This window comes from Carettochelys insculpta, chromosome 30 (genome assembly GCF_033958435.1).
Source record: "Carettochelys insculpta isolate YL-2023 chromosome 30, ASM3395843v1, whole genome shotgun sequence".
In the NCBI taxonomy this organism is placed as follows: domain Eukaryota; kingdom Metazoa; phylum Chordata; order Testudines; family Carettochelyidae; genus Carettochelys; species Carettochelys insculpta.
The window spans coordinates 5,831,000-5,854,471 of record NC_134166.1 but is presented as its reverse complement, the minus strand read 5'-3'; the positions used below and the strand labels follow the sequence as shown (position 1 = coordinate 5,854,471).

Genomic DNA, 23,472 nt, shown 5'->3' with positions numbered 1-23,472 from the left:
TGGCTAGTGCAGGCCCGGGTTGGCTGATTCTCAGTCCGGGTGTGCACCTTTCCCACGTGTTACGTCTTGCTCTGTTGCTGCCCATTGCTGGGGCATGGGATGTGGGTTGCTGCTGGCAGCCAGGGAGCAGTGGGTGGAGCATGGGATATTGAGGTGCTGCTGGGAGGCCTGGGGAGAGGTGGAGGGGCACAGAGTGAGAATTTTAGGGGTGCTGTGTTGGACCTACTGAAGGTCTCCAGCAGAGAGCATGTCATGGAGTGGGGGGTGTCACTGAGCCCTGCCCCATCCACAGTCAGATGTGACTCTCACTCAGTAGGGAGAACAGAAGGGTTATTAGGCGACAGAGACACTGCGTAGAACAGACTTGTCAGCCGAGAACCCAGAAACCAACAGTACAATCCATCCTGGGGAGAGGGGCCCAAAGGGGGTCTCCAAGCCAGGGCCCTGGCCCTCCTTCCTCCCTCTCAAGTCAGCCGACTGCCCCACTCCCCAACTGCCCAGTTCCAATTCAAACCAGTCCAGCCCCTCCTCCCGCCTTTGTCCTGTTTCCCAGGGGGAAAAGGTGTCATCTGGTTGCCAGGTTACAAAAGGCCTGGAGGGTCATTGGGTACATGTCAGAAGTCATCAAACCAAAACTCCCCTCGCCACTATGCACTGATGCTATGCCTAGGGAAACTGAGGCACGCACATGGGACTGCTGCAGGACAGTAGGAAACAGGTGCAAGTTAACCAGGGGAATAAAACCCCCACAACCCCATTTGCTCACACGGCAGTAAGTCATTAATGAGCCAGCAACAGCTGGAGCATAATGGGAACTGATGCCAGCCGGCTCGCACTGACCCTATTTATCACCGCCCCTGAGATAAGGGAGGCCCTGCAAAAATAAATGCAAAATTATCAGGGATCACACAAGTTCCCACCTCACCCAAGTCACCACCAGCCCCTTCTAGCATCAGTCCCAGAGGGCTGGTTCCTGCTCAAAGCTCAGTGTCCCACATAGCCCTGCCAAGGTGTGCTCCCGCCCTGACTGGTACCTGTCAGCCAATGGGAGCATTGGCTCCAGTGGGTCAGACTAGGGATGTAAACTGGTCCCTGGGGTTAGCACCCTCTGCAGAGAGCCTGATCAGATTGGCTTTGGGGACTGGTCCTGCCTTTTGCCCCCTTGGGGCAGATGGGAAAACAGTAGCTAACTAACTCACCCTTGTCTGGTCCATTCAGAGCTATCTGGAAACAAACGCCAGATCTCCAAGCCTGTTCTGGTGCACCCCAGGGATGGGAGCAAGAGACTGAGGCACACCATGTAATGCACACTGGCCCCACAGAGCTGTGTCTACACATTGCTTTGCATAGCACCAGGTGGGCTGGAATTCACCCCTGTGCATCCACCTGAGGGGACACAGATACTATGTAAGAGTGGCAGTGTCCCTGACTGCAGCTGGCTGTCAGCACATGAAAAGCCCCTGGGGAAATCGAACAGCTGGGGAGAAGGGGAAGTTTGCACCCCTAAGGGAGAGCACCTTGGGAGGGGCTGCATTTGGATCCACGGCCCAGAAGAGCCTGGAGGCACCATATTAAACTTGCACTTGTCCCAGCAACTAACTGCCCCAAAGAACTAAATTCAACTACAGGAAAAAATATCCCTAGCTGGGGGGGAAATGCCTTCCAAGCTGATCCAACCAGTGAGATGCAGCCTAAACCCTTGCCTCGTCAGAACCAGCCCTGATCAGCTCATCAGAGACTCGGGGGTGCCTATTCACTCCTGTGAATCTGGAACACAACTGGAGTGAAGGGAAGCACTGAGAAGGCAGGGGGAAGCCACGTTTCCTGTCAACCCCTCCAGGCAGAGATTTAGAAGTGAGAGTCGATCCCAACTCTTCCTCCCTCCGTGGGATATCTGTCACCAGAGAAGCGTCCCTACCGAGTCTCAGCAGCACAAGCCACGGAGGAGTTGGCAGCCACTCCCATGAAATAAAGAAGAAAAGTTCTCCAAGTCAGAAGGTGTTTCTCGTTAAATCCAGAGCAGAAGCGAAGGGGAGTCTCCCATCCCAGTATCAAAACATGCTCGGGGTCTCTGAGCCCAGCTATGGTCTAGGAGGAACTTGGCTTCCCAGGGACGAGCTGGATTCGGCACCCTGGATCCTAGCCCCTCAAATCTCCGTAAGGCTGCTGTGCAGATTCCAGGTGGGAAAACCCAAGCCTCCGATATGAATGCCACTTTCTGCAGGAAGGTCAGTGAGTTGCTCGTGTGGGGCTCAACCACTGTGGGCAACCAGACCTGGGAGGAGGCAGAGGTCTCATCTCAGGGTGGAGCCAATGCCAGCTTGCCTGGAGAGGAGGTTTTCCTGCTGCCCACGTTCTCCACTGCTGCCAAGGTCCGGGTGGCCATCACTTTCGTTCTCTTCCTCTCCTCAGCCTGCTTTAACATCGCCATGCTGTGGACTGTCACCCAGAAGTACCGCAAGAGGCCACATGTCCGTATCCTCATTGTCAACCTAGCTGCAGCTGACCTGCTGGTGACTTTTGTGGTGATGCCCTTGGACGCTGCCTGGAATATCACAGTGCAGTGGTATGCAGGGGACCTGGCCTGCCGGGTCCTTATGTTCCTTAAGCTGGTGGCCATGTACGCCTCAGCCTTCATCACCGTGGTGATCAGCCTGGACCGCCAGGCAGCCATCTTGCACCCACTGAGCGTGGGGGATGCCAAGAAGAAGAACAAGGCGATGCTGTGTGTGGCCTGGGCCCTGAGCATGCTACTGGCATTACCTCAGGTAGGTTGCCATGGCAATGGTGCAGGTAGGGAATGACTTTGGAATGGACTCCAGGGCAGGCACCAGATGGCGCAGCCTCCTTTTGTTGTGTCTGGTACTGCCAGTGTCTGCTCTAGGCAGAACAGGTCTCTATGGTGTGGGGGACATTGACTGGAGAGGCCAATGACCTGATGTCATATGGGCAGGATACAGGGTTACCACACAAAATGGACCAGCTCTAGGGATACAAGAGGAGACAGGCCAATGGTTTGAGGATGTACAGCTAGGACACAGGCAATAGATCTGGGAGGGCAGAGGATGAGCTAACCAGAGGACCAGAGATGGCATAGATAAATGGGCCAGTGACCTGATTCAGAGGCAGGGATGTGGGAGTATTGGTGTAACAAGCAGGAGCACGAGGCTGGATAGTCAGAGCAGAGGTCAGTATGTCGCTGCGGTGAGGGCACTAAGATCTAACTGTTTCTTTGGGGTGTGGGGGCTGGTCTCTTCCAGATGTTTGTCTTCCACACAGTGAGCCGCTCCCAGCCCAGCTACTTCATCCAGTGTGCCACGGTGGGCAGTTTCCAAGCCCACTGGCAGGAGACTCTCTACAACATGTTCACCTTCTCCTGCCTCTTCCTGCTGCCGCTGTTCATCATGGTGCTGTGCTACTCCCGCATCCTCATCGAGATCTCGGGCAAAATGAAGAGAGCTTGCGGTGAGCCTGGCCTGCCTCTCGCCTCCCCCAGCCCTGGCTGTGGGTTCCCAGCACGCATATCACACACCCACCCCCAGCACTGCAGCAGGTCTGCATCTGAGGGACACAAGACCGTGTGTGAACAGATGCATGTGGGCATGTCCCCGTTTGTCTCTCCTCTGCCGCACCCCCCGTCTTTGTACCTCTTTTTCTCCTTCCTCTCTACCTTTCTTTTTCTGTCTCCTCAGTGGCTCTTCCTTTCTTCCCCTGGACCAGCAGCCTCTTTCCCCACTGCTCTGTCATTTCTCACCCCCTCTTTCCTTGGTCTCTTTTCTCTTTGTCACTTTCTCTCCCTTTCTCCCACTCCATCTCTCCTCTTGCACTTTGTAGCTCTGCCTCCCCATCCATTCCTGGTATATTTTCATCCATCCTCACCCTCTGCCTCTTTCCAAGTGCAAACCCGCAGCACTTAGCTGCAGAGACCCATTCCCTTCATGTCCCCATCCCCCCGGGCACACTGGCTGTGGCAGGCCATGACTTGGTACCACGTGCAGAACGCCAGGCCTCCCCATGAGGCACTGCCTGCTGCTGTGGCCCATTAACCCAGGCAGCCAGCAGCAACTATCCACCCTGCTCATTTCTCCCTCTCTAGGGGGCTGTGGCAGCTTGCACCTCTCCGCTCTCACACTGGCTTGGGGCAGGGGACGTAGGGACCCTCACCCTTTTCCCCTCTGTCTTTCACATTCTTTCTTCTCATTTTAATCCCCCTCCACCAGGATTCCCTCTAGTTTTTTCCATCCATGTGCAGAAAAAAATTTGTTATGCACACCAAGGCTTGTGCAGATGCACACCACCTACAGAAACACAGGTTGGGCTGCAGTTGAATCTTGCCCAGGAAGCTGCCCAAGTGCTCAGCTTACAGGGAACATGACCCTCCGCCCTCTGCTCATTGCTTCTTTCTAAAGCTCATCCTCCTGCTCTCCCTTTCCACATTCTCTTACATGCACTCTTCTCCACCCTGCAGACTTTCCCTTTCTCCCCTCGTTCTCGTCCATGCTCATTATTCTCTTTCTCTGTCCCCACCTCCCCTCCCACTCTGCAGTCTCCTCCAAGGAGGTCCACCTCCGCCGCTCCTACAACAACATCCCGCGGGCCAGGATGCGCACCCTGAAGATGTCCATTGTCATTGTGCTGACCTTTGTCCTGTGCTGGACACCCTACTACCTCCTGGGCCTCTGGTACTGGTTCTCCCCAGAGATGCTGAGCCGGAAGGTGTCTCCATCCCTCAGCCACATCCTCTTCCTCTTTGGTCTCTTCAATGCCTGCCTGGACCCCCTCATCTATGGCCTCTTCACCATGCACTTCCGCAGGGAGATCCGGCATGTCTGCCGATGCACCCAACACAGGAAGGAGCAGGACGCAGCCTCCACACTGAATGGCTCCTTCTGGGCCTCCACCACAGCCGTGCCCATAAGGAGAGCTGGGGAAGATGAAGGCGGCTCAGCCAAGTATGAATTGGAGGTGACGGCTAACACAGGGCTGCCTGCTGGGAGGTGTGAGCTGTGCAGGAGGAAGACAGTGGAGAGCTTTATATAAGGGAGCTTAGCCTGGCCTGCATTTGCTCCTGCTTCCCAGGGAAGGGAACAGCCCAGTGGGGGATACTGGGCAGTTGTTCCTTTACTCAAGCACCCACCAATAAATCCAGATTATTTTTTCAGTCAGTGATCAGTGCTCCCTGTAAGCTGAGCACTTGGGCTGCCACTCAGGAGAGATTCAGGTGCCGCCCAGCTGATTAGCAGAGTTTCCACAGCCAGCAGCCTGTGTTTCTATGGGTGGTACACATCCACACATACCTCAGAGCACAAAATTTGTTATATACACAAATGAAAAATATTAGCAGGAACATTGCCGGTGACCTCTCCTTGGTCCTTTTCCTTTGTGACCATCAGTCCCTCGTGCCACAGAGCTGCTTCAGGCTGCCCACTGCCCAGCTGGGAAGAGTGAAGGTGCATGCAGACAATGGGCTACCATGCTCCGAAGCTGCTTGGAAAAGTCACTGCAAAAAGTAACAGTGTGGCCCAGTGGAAACAGGCTTGACTCAGGAGAGCCAGGGTCTATTCCCAGCTAAGTTACTGGGGTCCTTGAGCAAGTCACTTTGCCCTCTCTGTGCCTCAGTTTCTCCACCTGTGAAATGGGGTGGGATTTTGACCGCCTTTGGAAAGTGCTTTGAGATGTACTGAAGATGGGTACAAGGGATTTTTATTTTCTACATCCACCTCCCCATTCAAACATGCACCTTGGGCTCCAGTTCTCAAGGGGAGGTGGAACTTCCAAGTTTGCATTTCCATGATCCACCCCTCACCCCTGCAAATACACCACTTGGTCTCAGAATGTGGAACACCGCCCATCCCCCATCAGAAATACCCAGATCCTGATTTGGGTTCTGCCCGCCCAGTAACTCCTGTCAGTCAGTGTGATTGAGTGCTCAGAGCAGGATGACAGGACTCCTGGGTTCTAAACCCATTTCTGTCACTGGCAGTATGTCTACACTGCTGTTTCATAGCCCTGCAGCCCAAGACCAGCAAGCATGAGTCAGGTGACTTGTGCAAGCTGTAGCATGCATCTTACCCTGGCAGTGCAGCCGTGGTCTTTTCCCACCTTTATGTCTAATACAGTTGGAAACAGATGGGCTGTGGTAGTAGAAAATAAGTGGTTTACCCCAGGCAGTGCAACATAGCAACTAAAGGGCAAGACAGCCTAGTGGTTAAGGCACAAGCTTAAGATCCAGGACACCTGGGTTTGAATCTACTTACCTGGTCCTTCTGTACATGAGCAATAATAGCTGAGCCTACCTCCCAGGAGGCTTGTGAAAAGAAATATACCAAATACCAGTGTTCCCTGTAAGCTGAACACTTAGGTGGCCACCCTTGTCAGGTGCCACCCAGATAATCAGCAGAGAACCAATGAGCACATACCTGGGTGCACACAATAAAATTTATTCTGACAACGGAGGGAAAAAATTAAAGGGAACCCAGCTAAATACAACAGTGGTAGAAGCCATGTAAGGACCTTAGATAGAAATTCCTTAATTTCATTTTTTGGGGGTTATTTTTAGCAATTTTTGAGTTCTCCATATGTTTTTCAATGCTCTCTCTTCATAGATACACAAAGGTTTCAAAGAGCACACCATTATAGAACACCAGGGAAACCTTCAGTGCACACCAGTGAAACTGACCCTAACAGGTTAGCACACCTAGGAAGTCACACATCCCTGCAAGTCCATGTTACAGCTCTGTGTAAACAAGCCGTTAGATACAAGCCAGGTAGCAGAGACCTCACTTGCACAAACTGCGCTGGGCAAGGAGTACAGACAACAATGAAAACCATTTTGAGTGCTTGACAGATAAACACCAGTTTTAATAGCACTGGGGGCGTTTATCGGTTAAAATCTAAAACCTTATGGTCTACCCACAGGCTGGAAAGAGACTAAGGTCTGCTTGAGAATGAAACCCAGGCATCTGATGTCTCTTCCATGGGAGTATGTCTCCCTCACTGACACATGTCAACTGTAGAGGGCTTTTAAAATAGAAATAAAAAGCAGACTTTTATTCAGTATTTATGGGTAACATTTCTCCTTCACAATGAGATCCTCTTACAGCACCACTCATGCCAAGACCATTCAAAATACACGTGGATGAGTTCTCGCACTTGAGGTGCCTGGGGTCAAAAGGAGATCAGGAGTCTCAAACAGAAATCGAGAATGGTCAAAAAATATCCCCAAATCTCACAGGATCAAATGCAGCACAATTAAAAACCTAGAAAGATTGGCCCAGGTGTCTGCACAGCCAGCTCATGAGAGACTTCCTGGTTTCAGAGCTGTACAGAGAGAATTTACATTTAGGAACTTCCAAAAGGAAATGGAGAAATGTGATATCAACGTCGTCTCCTATCCGGACTCCTGCTGCGTCTACGCCCTCCCCTGGAAGACAGACAGGGACAGAGTTATACATATGCTAGCCTGAGCTGACATCGCCGAAGATCTGAAAGCACTCAACTACCTCTATGCAAAAAGACCATGTTCTTTGTCCATGAAATGCAATCAGCTTTGGAGTGGAAACAGGCAGGTATTTAATAATGCAGAGCAACAGCAAAATATTCCCTTACAGCTCATGCCAAGATATCAGTGTGCTTCACTAAAGATAGGTAAGTTGGGGCCCCGTTTTGCAGAAATAGAGTCACAGAGCCCTTAATGACTAGCCCAGATTAACGCATTTCAATGGCTAGGTGCAGACTAGTAAAATCTCAACTACCAACCTGTTGCTCAGATCACTGAAAAACTGAAGAACACAACCCAACAGAATTCCAGACTGGTCCACTGGAAATTCAGCCCAAGGTTAACATTCCTGCTCTTGAAATTTCAAATGGTCGGGCTGTCAGTGTCACCTCTTATCAGAAATGTCAAGACCCTAAAACACGGAAGAGCTCGAAAGTATCATTTTATGACAGGGTGTTTCCCAGAGAGCTAATCCTCAAAGCTGGAATCACCGACTGTGACATTTCTTTCTTCCCTGCTTCAGGTACTTCCTTTGCCTGTAGGACAAAGACCATTTTCCTCTAGGAAAATGAGTTGCCAGGAATTTCAAAACTGAGTTCCCATGTCCCTGGATGAAAAGCACAGAGGCAAAGGTGAAAGCCCCTGGAGCATGCACAGGTAATGAACACAGGAACTTGAGTTCCCCACAGCAGCTCCAAGTAAGAGAAAGGGAGAGAATGGCTCCGTGGTAAAGAATTTCCAGTTGGTCTAACACGAAATCCTGTCAGCTACTCCGTGACTTCAGACCTCTCAATCCAACATGTTCCGCCAGCACTAGAAAGTCAGGGTAATAGATTCCCCTCTCTGTGCTGGAGGGACTCTCTTTGTGAGGGTGTGTGAAGATAGCTCAATTGCCTTGACTCACTCAATCCTCAGCATCTCTGCTGAGACTGCCAAGCTAAGGACTGAGCCACATCAGCTGGGATGCAGCCCTCGACTTTCAGCAGCATCTTACCTTCTCTTTCCTTTCGGAGGCCCCCTGACAAAGCACCAGTCCACGCTGATCGGCTGCCCCATCAGGTCCTGTCCATTAAGACCCTCCATCGCCGCCTGGGCTTCTTTGTACGTTTCATATTCTACAAGAGTGTATCCCTGTGGGACGCAAGGAGGCAAGACTCAGGCACAAAGGGGCCAATGCTGGGGGGGGAGCAGCAAATACTCAAAGAGGCTTGGCCAGCCCTTACAGCAACTGACAGAAACAGATCAAGAGCATCCAGTACATTTTGGTCCACCAGGGAGATATCTGAGTCATTAGCAATTACTTTTGAAAACTCAGGGAAGACTAGCGGATTCAAAGAGGGCAAATATAGTGGTCATCTACAAAAAAGGGACTAAGGACAACCTGGAGAATCACAGACCAGTCAGCTTAACTTCAGTTCGCAGAAAGACAAGGGAGAAAATAATCAAGCAATCTATTTACAAACACCTAAAAATAATAAGTAAGACCCCACATGGATTTCTCAAGAACAAACTGTGTCAAAGTAACTTAATAACTTTCTTTGAAAGAGCAACAATCCTTATGGATGGGTGGATTCGGAGGGAAGTGGAAGAGGTGATATATCTTGACTTATGAAACTGTCTCTTATGACCTTCTCATAAACAGACCAGGGAAATACAACCTAGATGGAACATGTGTGAGATGGGCATGTAACAGGTTTGACAAACATTTCCAAAGAGCAGTTATTAGTAGGTCACAGTCAAGCTGAAAGGACATATTGTGTCATGTCACACAGGGACCATTTCTAGGTCTGGTTCTGTTCAATATCTTCATAAATGATTCAGTAATGACAGAGAAAAGACACTTTATGTAGATCCTTATCAAATTCACAGCTGAGAAAAACATATCATGGGGCTGTCAGCAATGGCAGAAGTAGTACCGACTTGGCAAGAAGTGAAGGAAATAGAGTGGGAACATAAGAACGAACATGCTGGGTCAGACCAAAGGTCCATCCGGCCCAGTATCCTGTCTGCCGACAGTGGCCAGTGCCAGACGCCCCAGAGGAGGTGAACCGAAGACAATGATCAAGCGATTTGTCTCCTGCCATCTGTCTCCAGCCTTTGACTAAAAGCTAGGGGCACCATACTTTACCCTTGGCTAATAGCCATTTATGGACCTAACCTCCAAAAATTTATCAAGCTCTTTTTTAAACTCTGTTAGAGTCCTGGCCTTCACAGCCTCCTCTGGCAAGGAGTTCCACAGGTTGACTGTGCGCTGTGTGAAGAAAAATTTTCTTTTATTAGTTTTGAACCTACTACCCATTAATTTCATTTGGTGTCCTCTAGTTGTTATATTATGGGAACAAGTAAATAATTTTTCAATATTCACTTTCTCCACACCATTCATGATCTTATATACCTCTATCATATCGCCCCTCAATCTCCTCTTTTCTAAACTGAAAAGTCCCAGTCTCTCTAGCCTCTCCTCATATGGGACCCTTTCCAAACCCTTAATCATTTTAGGTGCCCTTTCCTGAACTTTTTCTAATGCCAGTATATCTTTTTTGAGGTGAGAAGACCACATCTGCACGCAGTACTCAAGATGTGGGCGTACCATAGTTTTATACAGGGGAAGTAAGCTATTCTTCGTCTTATTTTCTATCCCTTTTTTAATTATTCCTAACATCGTATTTGCTTTACTGACTGCCGCTGCACACTGCGTGGATGTTTTCAGAGAACTATCCACTATAATTCCAAGATCCCTTTCCTGATCTGTTGTATCTAAATTTGCCCCCAACACATTGTATGTATAATTGGGGTTATTTTTCCCCAATGTGCATTGCCTTACACTTACCCACATTAAATTTCATTGGCCACTTTCCTGCCCAATCACTCAGTTTGCTGAGATCTTTTTGAAGTTCTTCACAATCTACTTTGGTTTTGACTATCCTGAACAGCTTGCTATCATCTGCAAACTTTGCCACCTCACTGCTTACCCCTTTCTCTAGATCATTGATGAACAAGTTGAACAGGATTGGTCCCAGGACTGACCCTTGGGGAACACCACTAGTTACCCCACTCCATTGTGAAAATTTACCATTTAATTCCAGCCCTTTGTTTCCTATCTTTTAACCAGCTTCCAACCCATGAAATGATCTTTCCTCCTACCCCATGACCACCAAATTTACATAAGAGCCTTTGGTGAGGGACCTTGTCAAAGGCTTTCTGGAAATCTAAGTATATTATGTCCACTGGATCCCCCCTGTCTGCATGTTTGTTAACCCCTTCAAAGAACTCTAATAGATTAGTAAGACACGACTTCCCTCTACAGAAACCATGCTGACTTTTGCCCAACAAATCATGTTCTTCTACGTGTCTGACAATTTTATTCTGTACTATTGTTTCTACTAATTTGCCCGGTACTGACGTTAGACTTACCGGTCTGTAATTGCCAGGGTCTCCTCTAGACCCCTTTTTAAATATTGGCGTTATATGAGCTGTCTTCCAGTCATTGGGTACCGAAGCTGATTTAAAGGATAGGTTACAAACCACCATTAATAGCTCTGCAATTTCACATTTGAGTTCTTTCAGCACCCTTGGGTGAATGCCATCTGGTCCTGGAGACTTGTTACTGTTTATCTTATCAATTAGTTCCAAAACCTCTTCTACTGACACTTCAATCTGTGACAGTTCCTCAGATCTGTCACCTACAAAGCATGGCTCAGATTTGGGAACCTCTGTAATATCCTCAGCCGTGAAGACGGAAGCAAAGAAATCATTTAGTTTCTTTGCAATGGCATTATCTTTCTTGATTACTCCTTTTATATCTCTATCGTTCAGGGGCCCCACTGCTTTTTTAGCGGGCTTCCTGATTCTAATGTACTTAAAAACATTTTACTATTGTTTTTTGAATTTATCGCTAACTGTTCCTCAAAATCTTTTTTGACTTTTCTTATTACATTTTGACACTTAATTTGGCAGTGTTTATGTTCCTTTCTGTTTTCCTCCCTAGGATTTGACTTCCACTTTTTAAAGGATGACTTTTTAATCTCTCACTGCCTCTTTTACATGGTTGTTAAGCCACGGTGGCTCTTTTCTAGGTCTCTTACTGTGGTTTTTAATTTGGGGTATACATTTAAGTTGGGCCTCTAATATGGCGTCCTTGAAAAGTTTCCATGCAGCCTGCAGGGATTTTACTTTAGTTACTCTACCTTTTAATTTCTGTTTAACTAACCTCCTCATTTTTGTATAATTCCCCTTTTTGAAATTAAATGCCAGAGTGTTGGACTGCTGCGGTGTTCTTCCCAACACAGGAATATTAAAGAGAGATTTAGTTAAAAACACGCACGCACTACTCCGAAACTCACACTTTGAACTGTTAGTTTTAACCAGAAAGGGATGCAGTAAAGGAGGAGGCTTTGATTACTATTACACTGATATGCCTCCTTCCCCTTCTAGATGGCCTCCCTGGAGAGCTCAAAGCACACTAGTTAAGACTAAGCAAATGGGACTTGGTGGTATACTCCCCAACTTAGAGACAGTGGCCCAGACAGCTGAAGTGACCTATCCCAGGTCAGAAAGAAATTCAGTGTTCAAGCTGGACTGAAGAATCCCATCTGCCAATCGTCTTCTGCTTTAACCACTACATTATACTATACATCCCCCCACCCACACACCCTCCACCTGGAAAGCTGACAACTGAAGCCCAGAGCCCTTGGCTCGCAGTCCAGTTCTCAGTTTTCTTCCTCTCCCAACTGCATGTGGGAGGGAGGAATTTCATTTGCATGACTTCATATCTTATCTGGCCCCCCCTCCGTTACCTACACTATCTGAGCACCATGCAACCTGTATCTACCCTCACAACCCCCTTTCCCCACCCCACTGAGACCGGGCAGTGCTATTATCCCAATTAGGCACATGAAGCACAAACACACTAAAACCCACATAGTCAATAGTATTCAGATGTCTCGCTCCTATTGAAACCAATGGGAGTTAGGAACCTAAATACCTTTTTGGACCTGGGCCTAAGTGACCTACTCAAGGCTACACACAAACTCTGTGGCAGAGCAAAGCACTGAACCAGAGGAGAATTCCCCAACCACTAGACCATCTAACCCATCCTACCTTCAGGTAGCCCGTTCGTCTGTCTAGATTCAAATGGATGTTCTTTATCTCGCCATACTCTGCAAACTTGTCATGTATATCTTCTTCAGTGGCCTCCTCGTGAACTCCAGTGACAAAGAGAATCCAACCCTCCACCGCTGTAGGGAGGGCAGGCAAGGAAAAGCAACACACGTTACATAGAACACAGGGTGCACTCAATGGCTCGGTAGCAAGCCCCACTGTGCACACATAATGCCCACATCTACACAGGCAGGATGCAAAGGGACTGTCCGAACACCTCAACCAGACCCACTGTTAAATTTAGAACTAGGGATATAATAAAGTATCCAGTTATACAACTGACTGATAAGCGTCTAGTGGTTACTTGCAGGCCCCTCCCGCCACACGTAAATAGGGAGTGGGTGGCTCAACCTCTATCCCTGCTTGCACCAGGATCAGGCAGTTTACCTGGCTGCTGCTCTGCATTTAAAAGGCTGAGGCAGCATGCAGGCTGGCTCAGCTTCTGTCCCCACCAGCACACGTACTTTAAATGCAGAGAGGCAGGCAAGGGAGGGATAGAGTCCAATCCCCATGGCAGGGATAGAAGCTGAGCCAGCCTATGTGCCGGCTCAGCCTTTCAAATGCAGAGCAGCAAGGTGTGGGGGGGAGGGGGTGTTAACTGAGCGACCGACAGAAATTTTGGTGATTACCCAGTCACCAGTTTATTCGCTCTTTAACATCTGTACTTGGAACCCAATGTCAGCAGGGGACTAAGTGAAACTGGGTGCAGAATACATGCAGGAGTGAATCTAGCCTTAGTAAAATATCATTTTGACAGCCCTGGAGATAGCCGCTTTGTTTATCTATAAAATGCAGATAATCTGTGAACAATGTACACTTCATTATAATGATAATCCCTATTAGCTCACGTGTGTTGCTTTTCAGCAATCTCAAAAAACGTTTACAGATGAGAAAATCAAATGCAAAGAGTTGAAGGGACTTGCCCAAGGCCATCTTGCAGGCCATTGGCAGAACTGGGAAATAGAACCTCGGTCTCCTGAGTTCCAGCCAGTGGTCCATCCACTATACCTCACTGTCTCCCCTAATAAAATTGATTTCTCTCAGTCTTTAAAGCAACATGAGTCCTGTGTGAGCACCTCACACAGCCAAGGCTGGGTGACCACACCTTAAAGCAAACTTGTTATCTCTAGCAGGTACTCACATCTCTGAGGCCCAGGCTCATCCCCATCTTGTTCCACACTGTCATAGTCCTCACGTACTCTGGCCCTTGAGCCTTCCTCTGGACATACAATGGGATGGTGGGGAGAGACAAAAATCTTTTTAGATGACTGGTGCTTAGGGACCAGCCAAGAATGGAGCCACACTGTGCAAACCACTGTACACACAACCACAGACAATCCCCTGCCCTTAAGAGTTTACAGTCTAAATAAATGTGAACATTTATTCAAGCTGTTCTAAACACTGAGGCATACACACACCTCTTTGCATTAATCTTTAAAGCACAAAAAAACCCCAAAACCCACTGTCAAACTGCACAGGTCCAGTATTTAAAACAGAATCAGATTCTTGGTGACCTTGGTCAAGTCGTGTCACCCCAATATGTAAGTTGGAAAGGGTCTATTTTACAGATTGGGGAAATTGAGGCAAAGGGCAGTAAAGCAACTTGCCAAAGGACAGAATGAGCCAGTGACAGTCCCAGGTGGAATGCAGAAGTCCTAATTCCCATTCTAGAACTCACGCATTGGGCAGTCCCCAATTAAAACCTGGCAGATGACTCCAGTAAGTGGCCCGTCCACTCCAGTTGGCTACATGGCACAGGAGACACCTTGTGATTGACACGCACAGTAACTCGAGCATTCAAGACAAAACCTTCACCTGAACCAAATCCTCGGCCTTTCCGCTTCTTTGCTTTCTCCTTCAGTTTGTGGATACTTTCTGCAGAGAAGTTCAACAGGTTAATTTCAACCCTAAGGAGGTCTGAAGTGCACTTCCTATGGGGACAGAAGGTTGTGAGGGGCGGGAAGGAGGACAGAGTTACTAGATCAATACCAGGGTAGGCTTAGACGTGCAGCGTTTAGAACCACTCCAAGGCAGGGAGGAAGTCAGTGGCCAGAATGTGATGTGATGGGCACGGGGAGGTGCTGGAGTCAGAACCTGTCCGTGGTGGCGAAAGGACTCAGAACTCAGACCAGAACCTGACGAGACAGGCCCAGGGACGGTCGGAATCAGTGGGACGGGATGCGGGGGAGGCGGGACCAGGGCCTGTCGTTGGAGGGGCCGGACTCCGGGCTCAGAACCGGGCAGGACGGGTACGGAGGGGGCGGGGCCATAACCACGTTGAACCGGGGGGCTATAACGGTGGGGGCAGCAATTCTGACTCCAGCCCCACCCCCCCGACCCGGGAGGACAGGACCGGCCCCGCCCGGCCAGGCGCCCCCTCCTTACCGTCCCCATCCTCGTCCATGGCGAAGTCCTCGCCGCCCGCCTCGTGAAGATCCAGCACGTCCGCCATCTTGCCGCTGCGCTGCCGCCCACCGCTCCAGAGCTGGGCCGGGGCCGCGCTCGCGCTGCACGCCGGGAAAGACGCGCCGGAAGCACTTCTCCAGCAATAGGTGACTAGAAGGAAGCCGCCATCTTGGGAAGGACGCGAGTTGGCCCAGGCCGGCCACCATTTTTTGTGCGTCACGTGTCTTTCCTCATCCCCCGCGGGGCCGCCCTGCTGATAAGGTCAATACCCCCGGCGCCATCTTGAGAAGGGCAGGAGGGACGCCTCCTGCACATGCTCCCCTACCTCGTGGCGTGCAGCTGGTCTTTGTGATCGTCCCCCAGTTTAAAGCTGTGTCCTCCCTTCTTTGAAATGTAAAAATCCCAGCAACCCCCTACAAGGATCCTGGAATATTTTTTATAGCAAGGGTGCTGAGTGCCCTGAACCACATTGCAAACCCTGTCTATAATGGAAACCCCCTCAGGTAGGGTCACCAGAGGTCCTGCAAGGTGCAGGGCAGCCCTGAATTTCCATGACAAATCCCACATTTCCACGGGACTTGGCATGGGAATTCCCCACCTGACCGGGGTTCCCACACTGGGGCTGCAGTTCCTGCATAAATTAAAAAAAAAAATTCTGGCACCCCTACTTCAAGCCAGGGGTGTTGCAGCACCCTCACACCTCCATTCACAGCACCTATGAACCACGCCCCCCCCCCCCAAAAAAAAAAAAACAAAACCCAAAACAAAACAGCATAATACTTTTGGCTAACACTGAGCACCCTCAGCTCATCTGAATTTGAAGATTCCTTCTCTTTGCCTTTTTGAGCCTTGAGGGGTCACGTACTCAAGTCTTCTTCCATAAGCATGTGCACTACAACTTCCATCCCAGCCTTCATGACCCACATTTTAATGTGGGGCAAGTTGTTGCTTGTTCTTAAAAGGAAAGTGCAAACTTTTCTCCTGGTGCCATGACTCCAGGAGACAGGGCTTTAAGAAAGAGCTCCAATACAAAGCAGACAATAAAATCCCCCGAAGAGAAGACAGATACCCAACACTAAATTCATGTCCCCCTCCCCCCCCAACAGTTTAAAAAAAAAAAAGACAGCCATCCTAAAGTAGAGGCTCAGATAGAGATATCTCCTCAATCCACAGATGAAGACAACCTCCATACTAGTTTCTCCAGTACACTACTACAATGTAACATGTAGGTGTTCCCTGGACCACAGACTCAGCCTTTTAACAATGCCATACCCCTTTCAAAAGTCTGATTTGCCTTGCTTAACCCCAACTTTTTCATCACTTGAGTACTTGCTTACAAAAATCAGACATAAAAATACACGTGTGTGATAACACATTACTGAAAACACTGACTTTCCCATATAAATCAGTTGGAATATAAATATTGTACTTATATTGTGTACAGCATTAGGGCAGTAAAAGCAAGGCTTGTCTGAAATTATAGTTTGTATAGGCTTTGCTAGGCATTTTTATGTGGCTTGTTGTAAAACTAAGCAGATATTTAGAGGAATAGTCACAGCTTCACAAATAAACAGTCATGTAGCACCTTAAAGACTAACACATGTATTAAGTAATGAGCTTTCGTGGGTAAGGCCCACTTCCACAGACTATTGGAGTGGACAGTTAGAACACGGGGTTTACATAGCAGTGGAGGAGGAATCTAGAGGAGCTGATGTATCCCTTAGATTCAAGACCTCCACATACCCTTTTCTGAGAACCTCTGCCTTGGAAGATCCCTCTCTGATGAAGTTCAATAGTAACAGAGAGTAAGTCATGCTAGTCTATACACTATCAAAACAAAAAGCAGTCAAGTAGCACTTTAAAGACTAGCAAAATAGTTTATTAGATGAGCTTTCATGGGACAGCCCCACTTCTTCAGACCATAGCCAGACCAGAACCGACTCAATATTTAAGACACAGAGAACCAAAAACAGTAAGCAAGGAGGACAAATCAGAAAAAGATAATCAAGGTGAGCAAATCAGAGAGTGGAGGGGTGGGGGGGGGGGGGGGGGGGAAGGTCAAGAATTAGACTGAGCCAAGTATGCAGACGAGCCCCTATAGTGACTCAGAAAGTGCCCATCATGATTTAAATCATGTGTTAATGTACCGAATTTGAATATAAAAGTCAGCTCGTCCACTTCTTTCCAAAATGGTGCGATAATTCCTCTTCAGTAACACACATACCTTTAGGTCATTGACAGAATGCCCCATTCCATTAAAATATTGACTAACTGGTTTGTGGATCTGGAGCGTTTTGATGTCTGTTTTGTGCCCATTGACCCTTTGTCTAAGGGAGTTAGAAGTCTGTCCAATATACAAAGCATCTGGGCATTGTTGGCACATGATGGCATATATGATGTTAGTAGAGGAGCATGAGAAAGTGCCCGTGATTCTGTGAGTAACCTGGTTAGGTCCAGTGATGGTATTTCCAGAGAAGATATTTCCAAGACCAGCATCTGATGAAGTGAGTCTGTGCTCACTAAAGCTCATGCTCAAAACTTTTCTGTTAGTCTATAAAGGTGCCACAGGACCCTTTGTTGCTGTTAAAGGTATGTGTGTTACTGAAGAGGAATTATCACACCGTTTCGGAAAGAGAAGTGGACGAGCTGACTTTTATATTCAAATTCGGCACATTAACACATGGTTTAAATCGTGATGGGAACTTTCTGAGTCACTATCGGGGCTCATCTGCATAATTGGCTCAATCTAATTCTTGACCTTCCCCCCACCCCTACACTCTCTGATTTGCTCACCTTGATTATCTTTTTCTGATTTGTCCTCCTTGCTTACTGTTTTTGGTTCTCTGTGTCTTAAATATTGAGTCTGTTCTGGTCTGGCTATGGTCTGAAGAAGTGGGTCTGTCCCACGAAAGCTCACCTAATAACTATTTTGCTAGTCTTTAAAGTGCTACTTGACTGTTTTTTGCTTTGATGAAGTTCAGTCTCTCCCCAGCCATTTGCTGCCTGGTCTGAGGTGACAAGTAAGTGCTAATTGCAGTCAGTTCTGTGGATGGGAAGACAACTATGATGACCCTCACCCCAACTCATCCTACGTAAACAAGCAAACAGACATGCAATCACATACCTCACCTGTCCTTCCCTAAACTCAAACCATCCCTTTACAGGTGATGCAAGCTTCACCCTCTATTGCATACTGGCCCACCCTGTTTCATTTCTCATCTCTAGTCTGAAACGGCCACATATGGAGATCTAATCTTATCCTAGTACAGCAACTGCCAAATTGCAATCGTTTCTCAAACAGCTTAAAAAGGCCAAGTGGTTTTGGACAGCTTCTGGTCTACGTGCAGCAGATGCTGTGTCTACCAGTGAGATAAGCCTGGCTGTCCCCTTTTCCCAGATTAAAAATGAGCTTTGTAGGGAATCAAACACTGCCATCTCACTTATTTTTAAGAGAGGAAACTAACCACATGTTCCCCTTGGAGCAGCTTGTTACCTGCTTTTTCTGCAGGCTGGTACGTTATGACATATAGCTTCCTTCCTCCTCCAAAAGAAAGGACGAAGTAGTTTTACACTGGACAAATTCTGCTATCCCCAAAGGGCATGAGTTCAAATGATGCAGCCAATAGCATTAAGCAACAGCCAGAAAGCAACAGCTGATACAAGATTGGGAGAGAGAATGTATAATAGAAACTTACAAGAAGTTAGGTTTCCAGCTTTTGATACTTCCAGCCCATGCAATGGTCTCTAACTACCTGTGCAAGCCTCTGAAGGCAGGGCCCTGCAGCTGCCTCATGGATGGAACATACTACCCCGTAGGCAGACAGAAGTAAAGAAGAAACCTATTTCTCCTTGTTCCAACTTAGAACAGCCCTGGGGAGTAGCTCTCTTAGGCTGTGTCTACATGGGCACATATCTTCCAAATAGCCATATTTTGAAGATTACTAATGAGGTGCTGAATGGAATATTCAGTGCCTCATTAGCATTAGGACACTTCCGGCTGCAGCACTTCGAAAGCGCCACTTTCGAAAGCGCGTGGCTCAGCGTGGCTACACGGGGGGTCCTTTTCAAAAGGACCCCACCTTTTAAAATCCCGTTATTCCGATCAGTGATTGGGATAAGGGGATTTTGAAAGGTGCGGGGTCCTTTTGAAAAGGACCCCCGTGTAGCTGCGCACTTTCGAAGTGCCATGGCCAGAAGTGTCCTCGTGCTAATGAGGCGCTGAATATTCAATTCAGCACCTCATTACTAATGTTCAAAATGGCCATTAGCATGGCTATTTCATTTGTTCCCGTGTAGACACACCCTTAAGTTTCACTCCTCAGCCAAAGCTTCTCACCTGCTCACCCCTTTAAACAGCATCTGGCAGTGAGCTGCACAGAGTCAGGAAAGCTGAATTCTCTCAGGCGATGGCTACACTGTAGCCATAACTTGAAATAACTTATGCAACTTGCCAACCAAATTGCATAGTTTCTAGTTAACTTATTTCAAATTGGAGCTGTCCACATGCCACCAAAGTTTGAAATAAGCAGCTATTTAGAAGTTGCCACTACTCGTATGACAAGGGGTACAGAACCAGAATATGGTGCTTGAAATAGTGCTGCCATTTTGAGTGCGCTGTTTAGGCACAACTAGAGTGTAGTCGTAGCCTGAGAACTTTCCCTTAACATGTGTGCCTCAACTTCCCCCTCTGTGCAGCTGGGACAAATAGCTCTTTTGGAATTGGTGCTAAGACAGGAAATGGAGCCTCTTTTGAAATAAGTCACAGTGCATCCAATGACTCTATTATGAAATAGGCTATGTGTGTGTAGACAATGTATTTTGGTATAGCTAAGTACAGTTGCAAAATGCACATGTGTAGCAGTGTTATTTCAAAATAACCTATTCCAGGGTAGCTTATTTTGGAATAAGGCTGATGTGTAGACATATCCCACCAGAGTAGGACCAAACATGACAGCCCTTAAGTTATTTCAAATTCACTGAGAATGGACACAGCAATTCTGTCCAGACTCAGCAAGAGAGCGTGGAACAACAAGTTGTACACTCACACCAAAATGCAAGTCTACAGAGCCTGCATCCTCAGCACCCTCCTTTATGGCAGCGAGACTTGGACCCTGTATGCCCGCCAGGAAAAGAGGCTGAACGTCTTCCACTTGCGATGCCTCAGGTGTATCCTTGGAATATCATGGAAGGACAGAGTGACCAACACCACCGTCCTAGAGCAAGCTGGAATCCCAACCATGCACACCCTCCTCAGGCAGCGTCGGCTCCGCTGGCTTGGCCACGTCCACAGGATGAATGATGGAAGGATTCCAAAAGACATCCTGTATGGTGAGCTAGCCTCTGGCAAGAGACCTCCCGGACGCCCCCAGCTGTGCTACAAAGATGTCTGCAAGAGAGACCTCAGAGAGGTAGACATCGAGCTGGACAACTGGGAAGAACTAGCAGACGACCGCAGCAGATGGAGGCAGGGGTTACACAAGGGCCTTCAGACGGGCGAGATGAGGATCAGACAGCTAGCAGAGGAGAAGCGAGCACACAGAAAGCACACTAAGGACTTGCCAGACACCCACCACATCTGCAAGAGATGCAGCAAGGACTGTCACTCTCGTGTGGGTCTTCATAGTCACAGTAGACGCTGTAAATGAAGTCCTAAATTGAAACTATAAAGGGCGCGATCCATAGTCTACGTAGACTGAAGGATGCCTACTACTACTACTACTACTACTACTACAGACACAGCAATTGAAATGTAGAATAGCTTATGTTACCATCTGCAAAATTGGGTTTTACGAATCCAACTGTTTCTGTTCTGGTACATGTACACAAAATACAGCACCATACAAAGCCCTTGCGTAGGGCAATGGGAGAACAGGGAGAGAAGAGGTGGCCTAGAACTAGCAGCTAGCTATCTCCCTACCCCACCAATTCTGAAGGTACCTCTTCACTACAGGGGGAAAAAAACCCCAACTATACTGTGGTCAATCTTCCAGAGTTTAGTTTAGTGCGCCAAGTAGGGACAGGCTAAATCAAACTTACAGGGCACCTGAATCAGTACTTCTGCCTTTCATTAGGAGTAAGGGAAGCTGATGGGAGCAAACAGTCCCATAGACCTCCCTTACTGGAGTCAGCAGGGAAGCCAATATTAAGATACATTGACTCCAGCTACGTAAGTAACGTAGCTGGAATTGAGTACCTTAATTCAACCTTCCCTTTCAGTGCAGGCCTGCCCTGCTTGAACAATGCCAGTGAAGACAATGCAAAAGCAGCCATTGCCCCTTCAGAAAGATACAAACCTGGCTTAGCAGCACCCAAGGCAGGTCTTCAGCTGCCCAAGACCCTTCCGTGCAAGCCCCATCGTGATGGGGAAAATCCATCTATCACTGCAGCAAGGGTCACATTACAGCAGCAGGTGTGCTGCTGTAGCTTTAGCAGTCATACCAAGACAATGGCTTCCACGAAATGCTCCAGGCCAGAGGAGCAATGGCCTGGCACACTGCAGAGCCAGAACCTCCAACAGCAAGTGTGAAGACAGCAGAATTGCCTTTCAGGGACTGCAGCTATCAGAGCCCCCACTGTGGAAAGGCCCTCTTGCAAACAGCACGTGCAGTGAGAGCTACAAGATCCAGCCTGCGTCTGCCAGCTAACATCATGGCAAAGCAGGGTGAGTGCATGACATTAACAGTGCTCAGAAGCTCTCTGCCAGGAAAAGAGGGTCAGAAGAAATGCTGTCTGCACTGATTCAGACAGACGCTCCTGCCCACACTCCAGCCAGCGGGGACTCAGCCAGCAGCCACAGAGGATAAGGGAGTTATTCCAAGAGGCTTCAGATGCATTGAACACCCAGCAGGGAGCATAAACATCAGCTGGAAAAGAGCTTGGGGGGCTGGAAATAGCACAAAGGTTAGCAGGTGTTCTGTCTATCGCACCCCCCAGTTGGCTGCAGGAAAGCCATTCTGCAATGTTTAGCGACAAAAGCATTTTAAACAAAAGCCAAGGAGCCTAGGTGCTTCTGCTGAGTTATTACAGCTCTGGCCAGGCTGGCTTAAACCCCAGGAGTAGCAGACTGTAAACCACCATACTGGAATATCTAGTCTCTCTTATCCCAACGGCTAGAGTCTCTCTCAAGCTGACTACTAAAGTTGAGCAGGGAAGATGCTAGCTAAGACACCAATACTCCAGTGGCCTTTCTATACTTTGGGGTGGAAATGGAAGACACTTAAGCTATCTTTCAGCCGCATGTGCTGCTGCTGCTGCTGCATGTGATGGGGCATCTAGATCAAACACATACTGAAGAGTTTGTGAAAACAGTGTCACCCCTCCCCTTCTAGGAACAGAAGAGAAACCAGCTCCTCAAAAATCTATTTTATTGTATAAAATTATACATACAAAATGCATGTGAAGCACTGAACATTATATGACACAATGAAACAAAGGCAGAAACAGCACATGAAAAAGGATTGCTTACTGTAGTGTTTGATTTGGAATCTACGAGTGTAGCCAGAACCCAAGTTGTCTGCAGGGGGGAATATGAACCTGCAACTGTAGGGGCTAATGCCCTGTGCTCTACCACCACATAAAGGCCAGCTGGCTGTAGAGCAGAGACTTCACTCTCCCTTATCAGTGGTCTCAGTGCCTCTGGGGTTATACAATCACCAAGGCTGGAAAGAGACAACACCGGATGCTTAGGAAGTCTGGGTATTAAAAACACTGGTACCATGGATTAGATAAACAGCAAAGATTCCCCTTCAGGCTCATAGGAGACAGAGGTATAGATAATTTGTGATTAGAATGGGAGAGGGGAAGACACTCTCAGACACTCTTTGCTGTTTAAAATAAAGCTAAACTGGCTCCTGCTCAGAAAATCCTCTTCTCTAACCCAAGGGCAACACACAAGGCCCCACAGCTCCACATCAGTTCTTGGAGTGTCTGCAGCTGAGATACCAGAGCTTGGTCTGTCTAGCATAGACTTTGTAGCAGAACCAGGCCAACCCCACCATATGAGTCTACTTATAAAGACAGATTTTATTATATAAAAATATACCTGCATAATCGTCATGAAAGTGATAGGCCCACCAGGCAAAACTTTGACTTCCAAACTTTAATCATCATAAGAAAATGAGGGATGAAAGATGAGTTAACCTGTGAATTGATGAGCAGAATTTGACAAGGCTGATACATGTTAACATACCATCCATTAAACAAACTAAACTAGTGTGTATAACGTACCAAAGGGGCAGCTGTGTTAGTCTGTATCCACAAAAACAAGAAGTCCTGTGACACCTTATAGACTAACATATTTTGGAGCATAAGCTTTCAGGGGCAAAGACCCGCTTCGTCAGATGCAAGTGGATCTTTGCCCACAAAAGCTTATGCTCCAAAATATCTGTAGTCTATAAAGTGCCACAGGA

General features: G+C 48.0%; 2 protein-coding genes across 2 annotated transcripts; one reads left to right on the top strand and one right to left on the bottom strand.

Annotated features, from left to right (window-relative positions):
• Positions 1 to 2,176: 2,176 nt before the first annotated feature.
• LOC142003855 (gonadotropin-releasing hormone II receptor-like) lies at positions 2,177 to 5,040 on the top strand. The gene is made up of 3 exons (XM_074981182.1): positions 2,177 to 2,768; positions 3,261 to 3,465; positions 4,547 to 5,040. The coding sequence occupies exons 1-3, from the start codon at positions 2,205 to 2,207 to the stop codon at positions 5,038 to 5,040; spliced, it is 1,263 nt and encodes a 420-aa protein (XP_074837283.1). The 5' UTR covers positions 2,177 to 2,204.
• Positions 5,041 to 6,424: 1,384 nt separating this feature from the next.
• Positions 6,425 to 15,158, bottom strand: RBM8A (RNA binding motif protein 8A). Its single transcript, XM_074981183.1, has 6 exons — positions 15,044 to 15,158; positions 14,474 to 14,533; positions 13,800 to 13,877; positions 12,599 to 12,735; positions 8,493 to 8,629; positions 6,425 to 7,423 (listed from the first exon to the last, which is right to left on the bottom strand). Exons 1-6 carry the CDS (start codon positions 15,108 to 15,110, stop codon positions 7,378 to 7,380), a joined length of 525 nt encoding a protein of 174 aa, XP_074837284.1. The 5' UTR covers positions 15,111 to 15,158; the 3' UTR covers positions 6,425 to 7,377.
• Between the last annotated feature and the right edge of the window lie 8,314 nt (positions 15,159 to 23,472).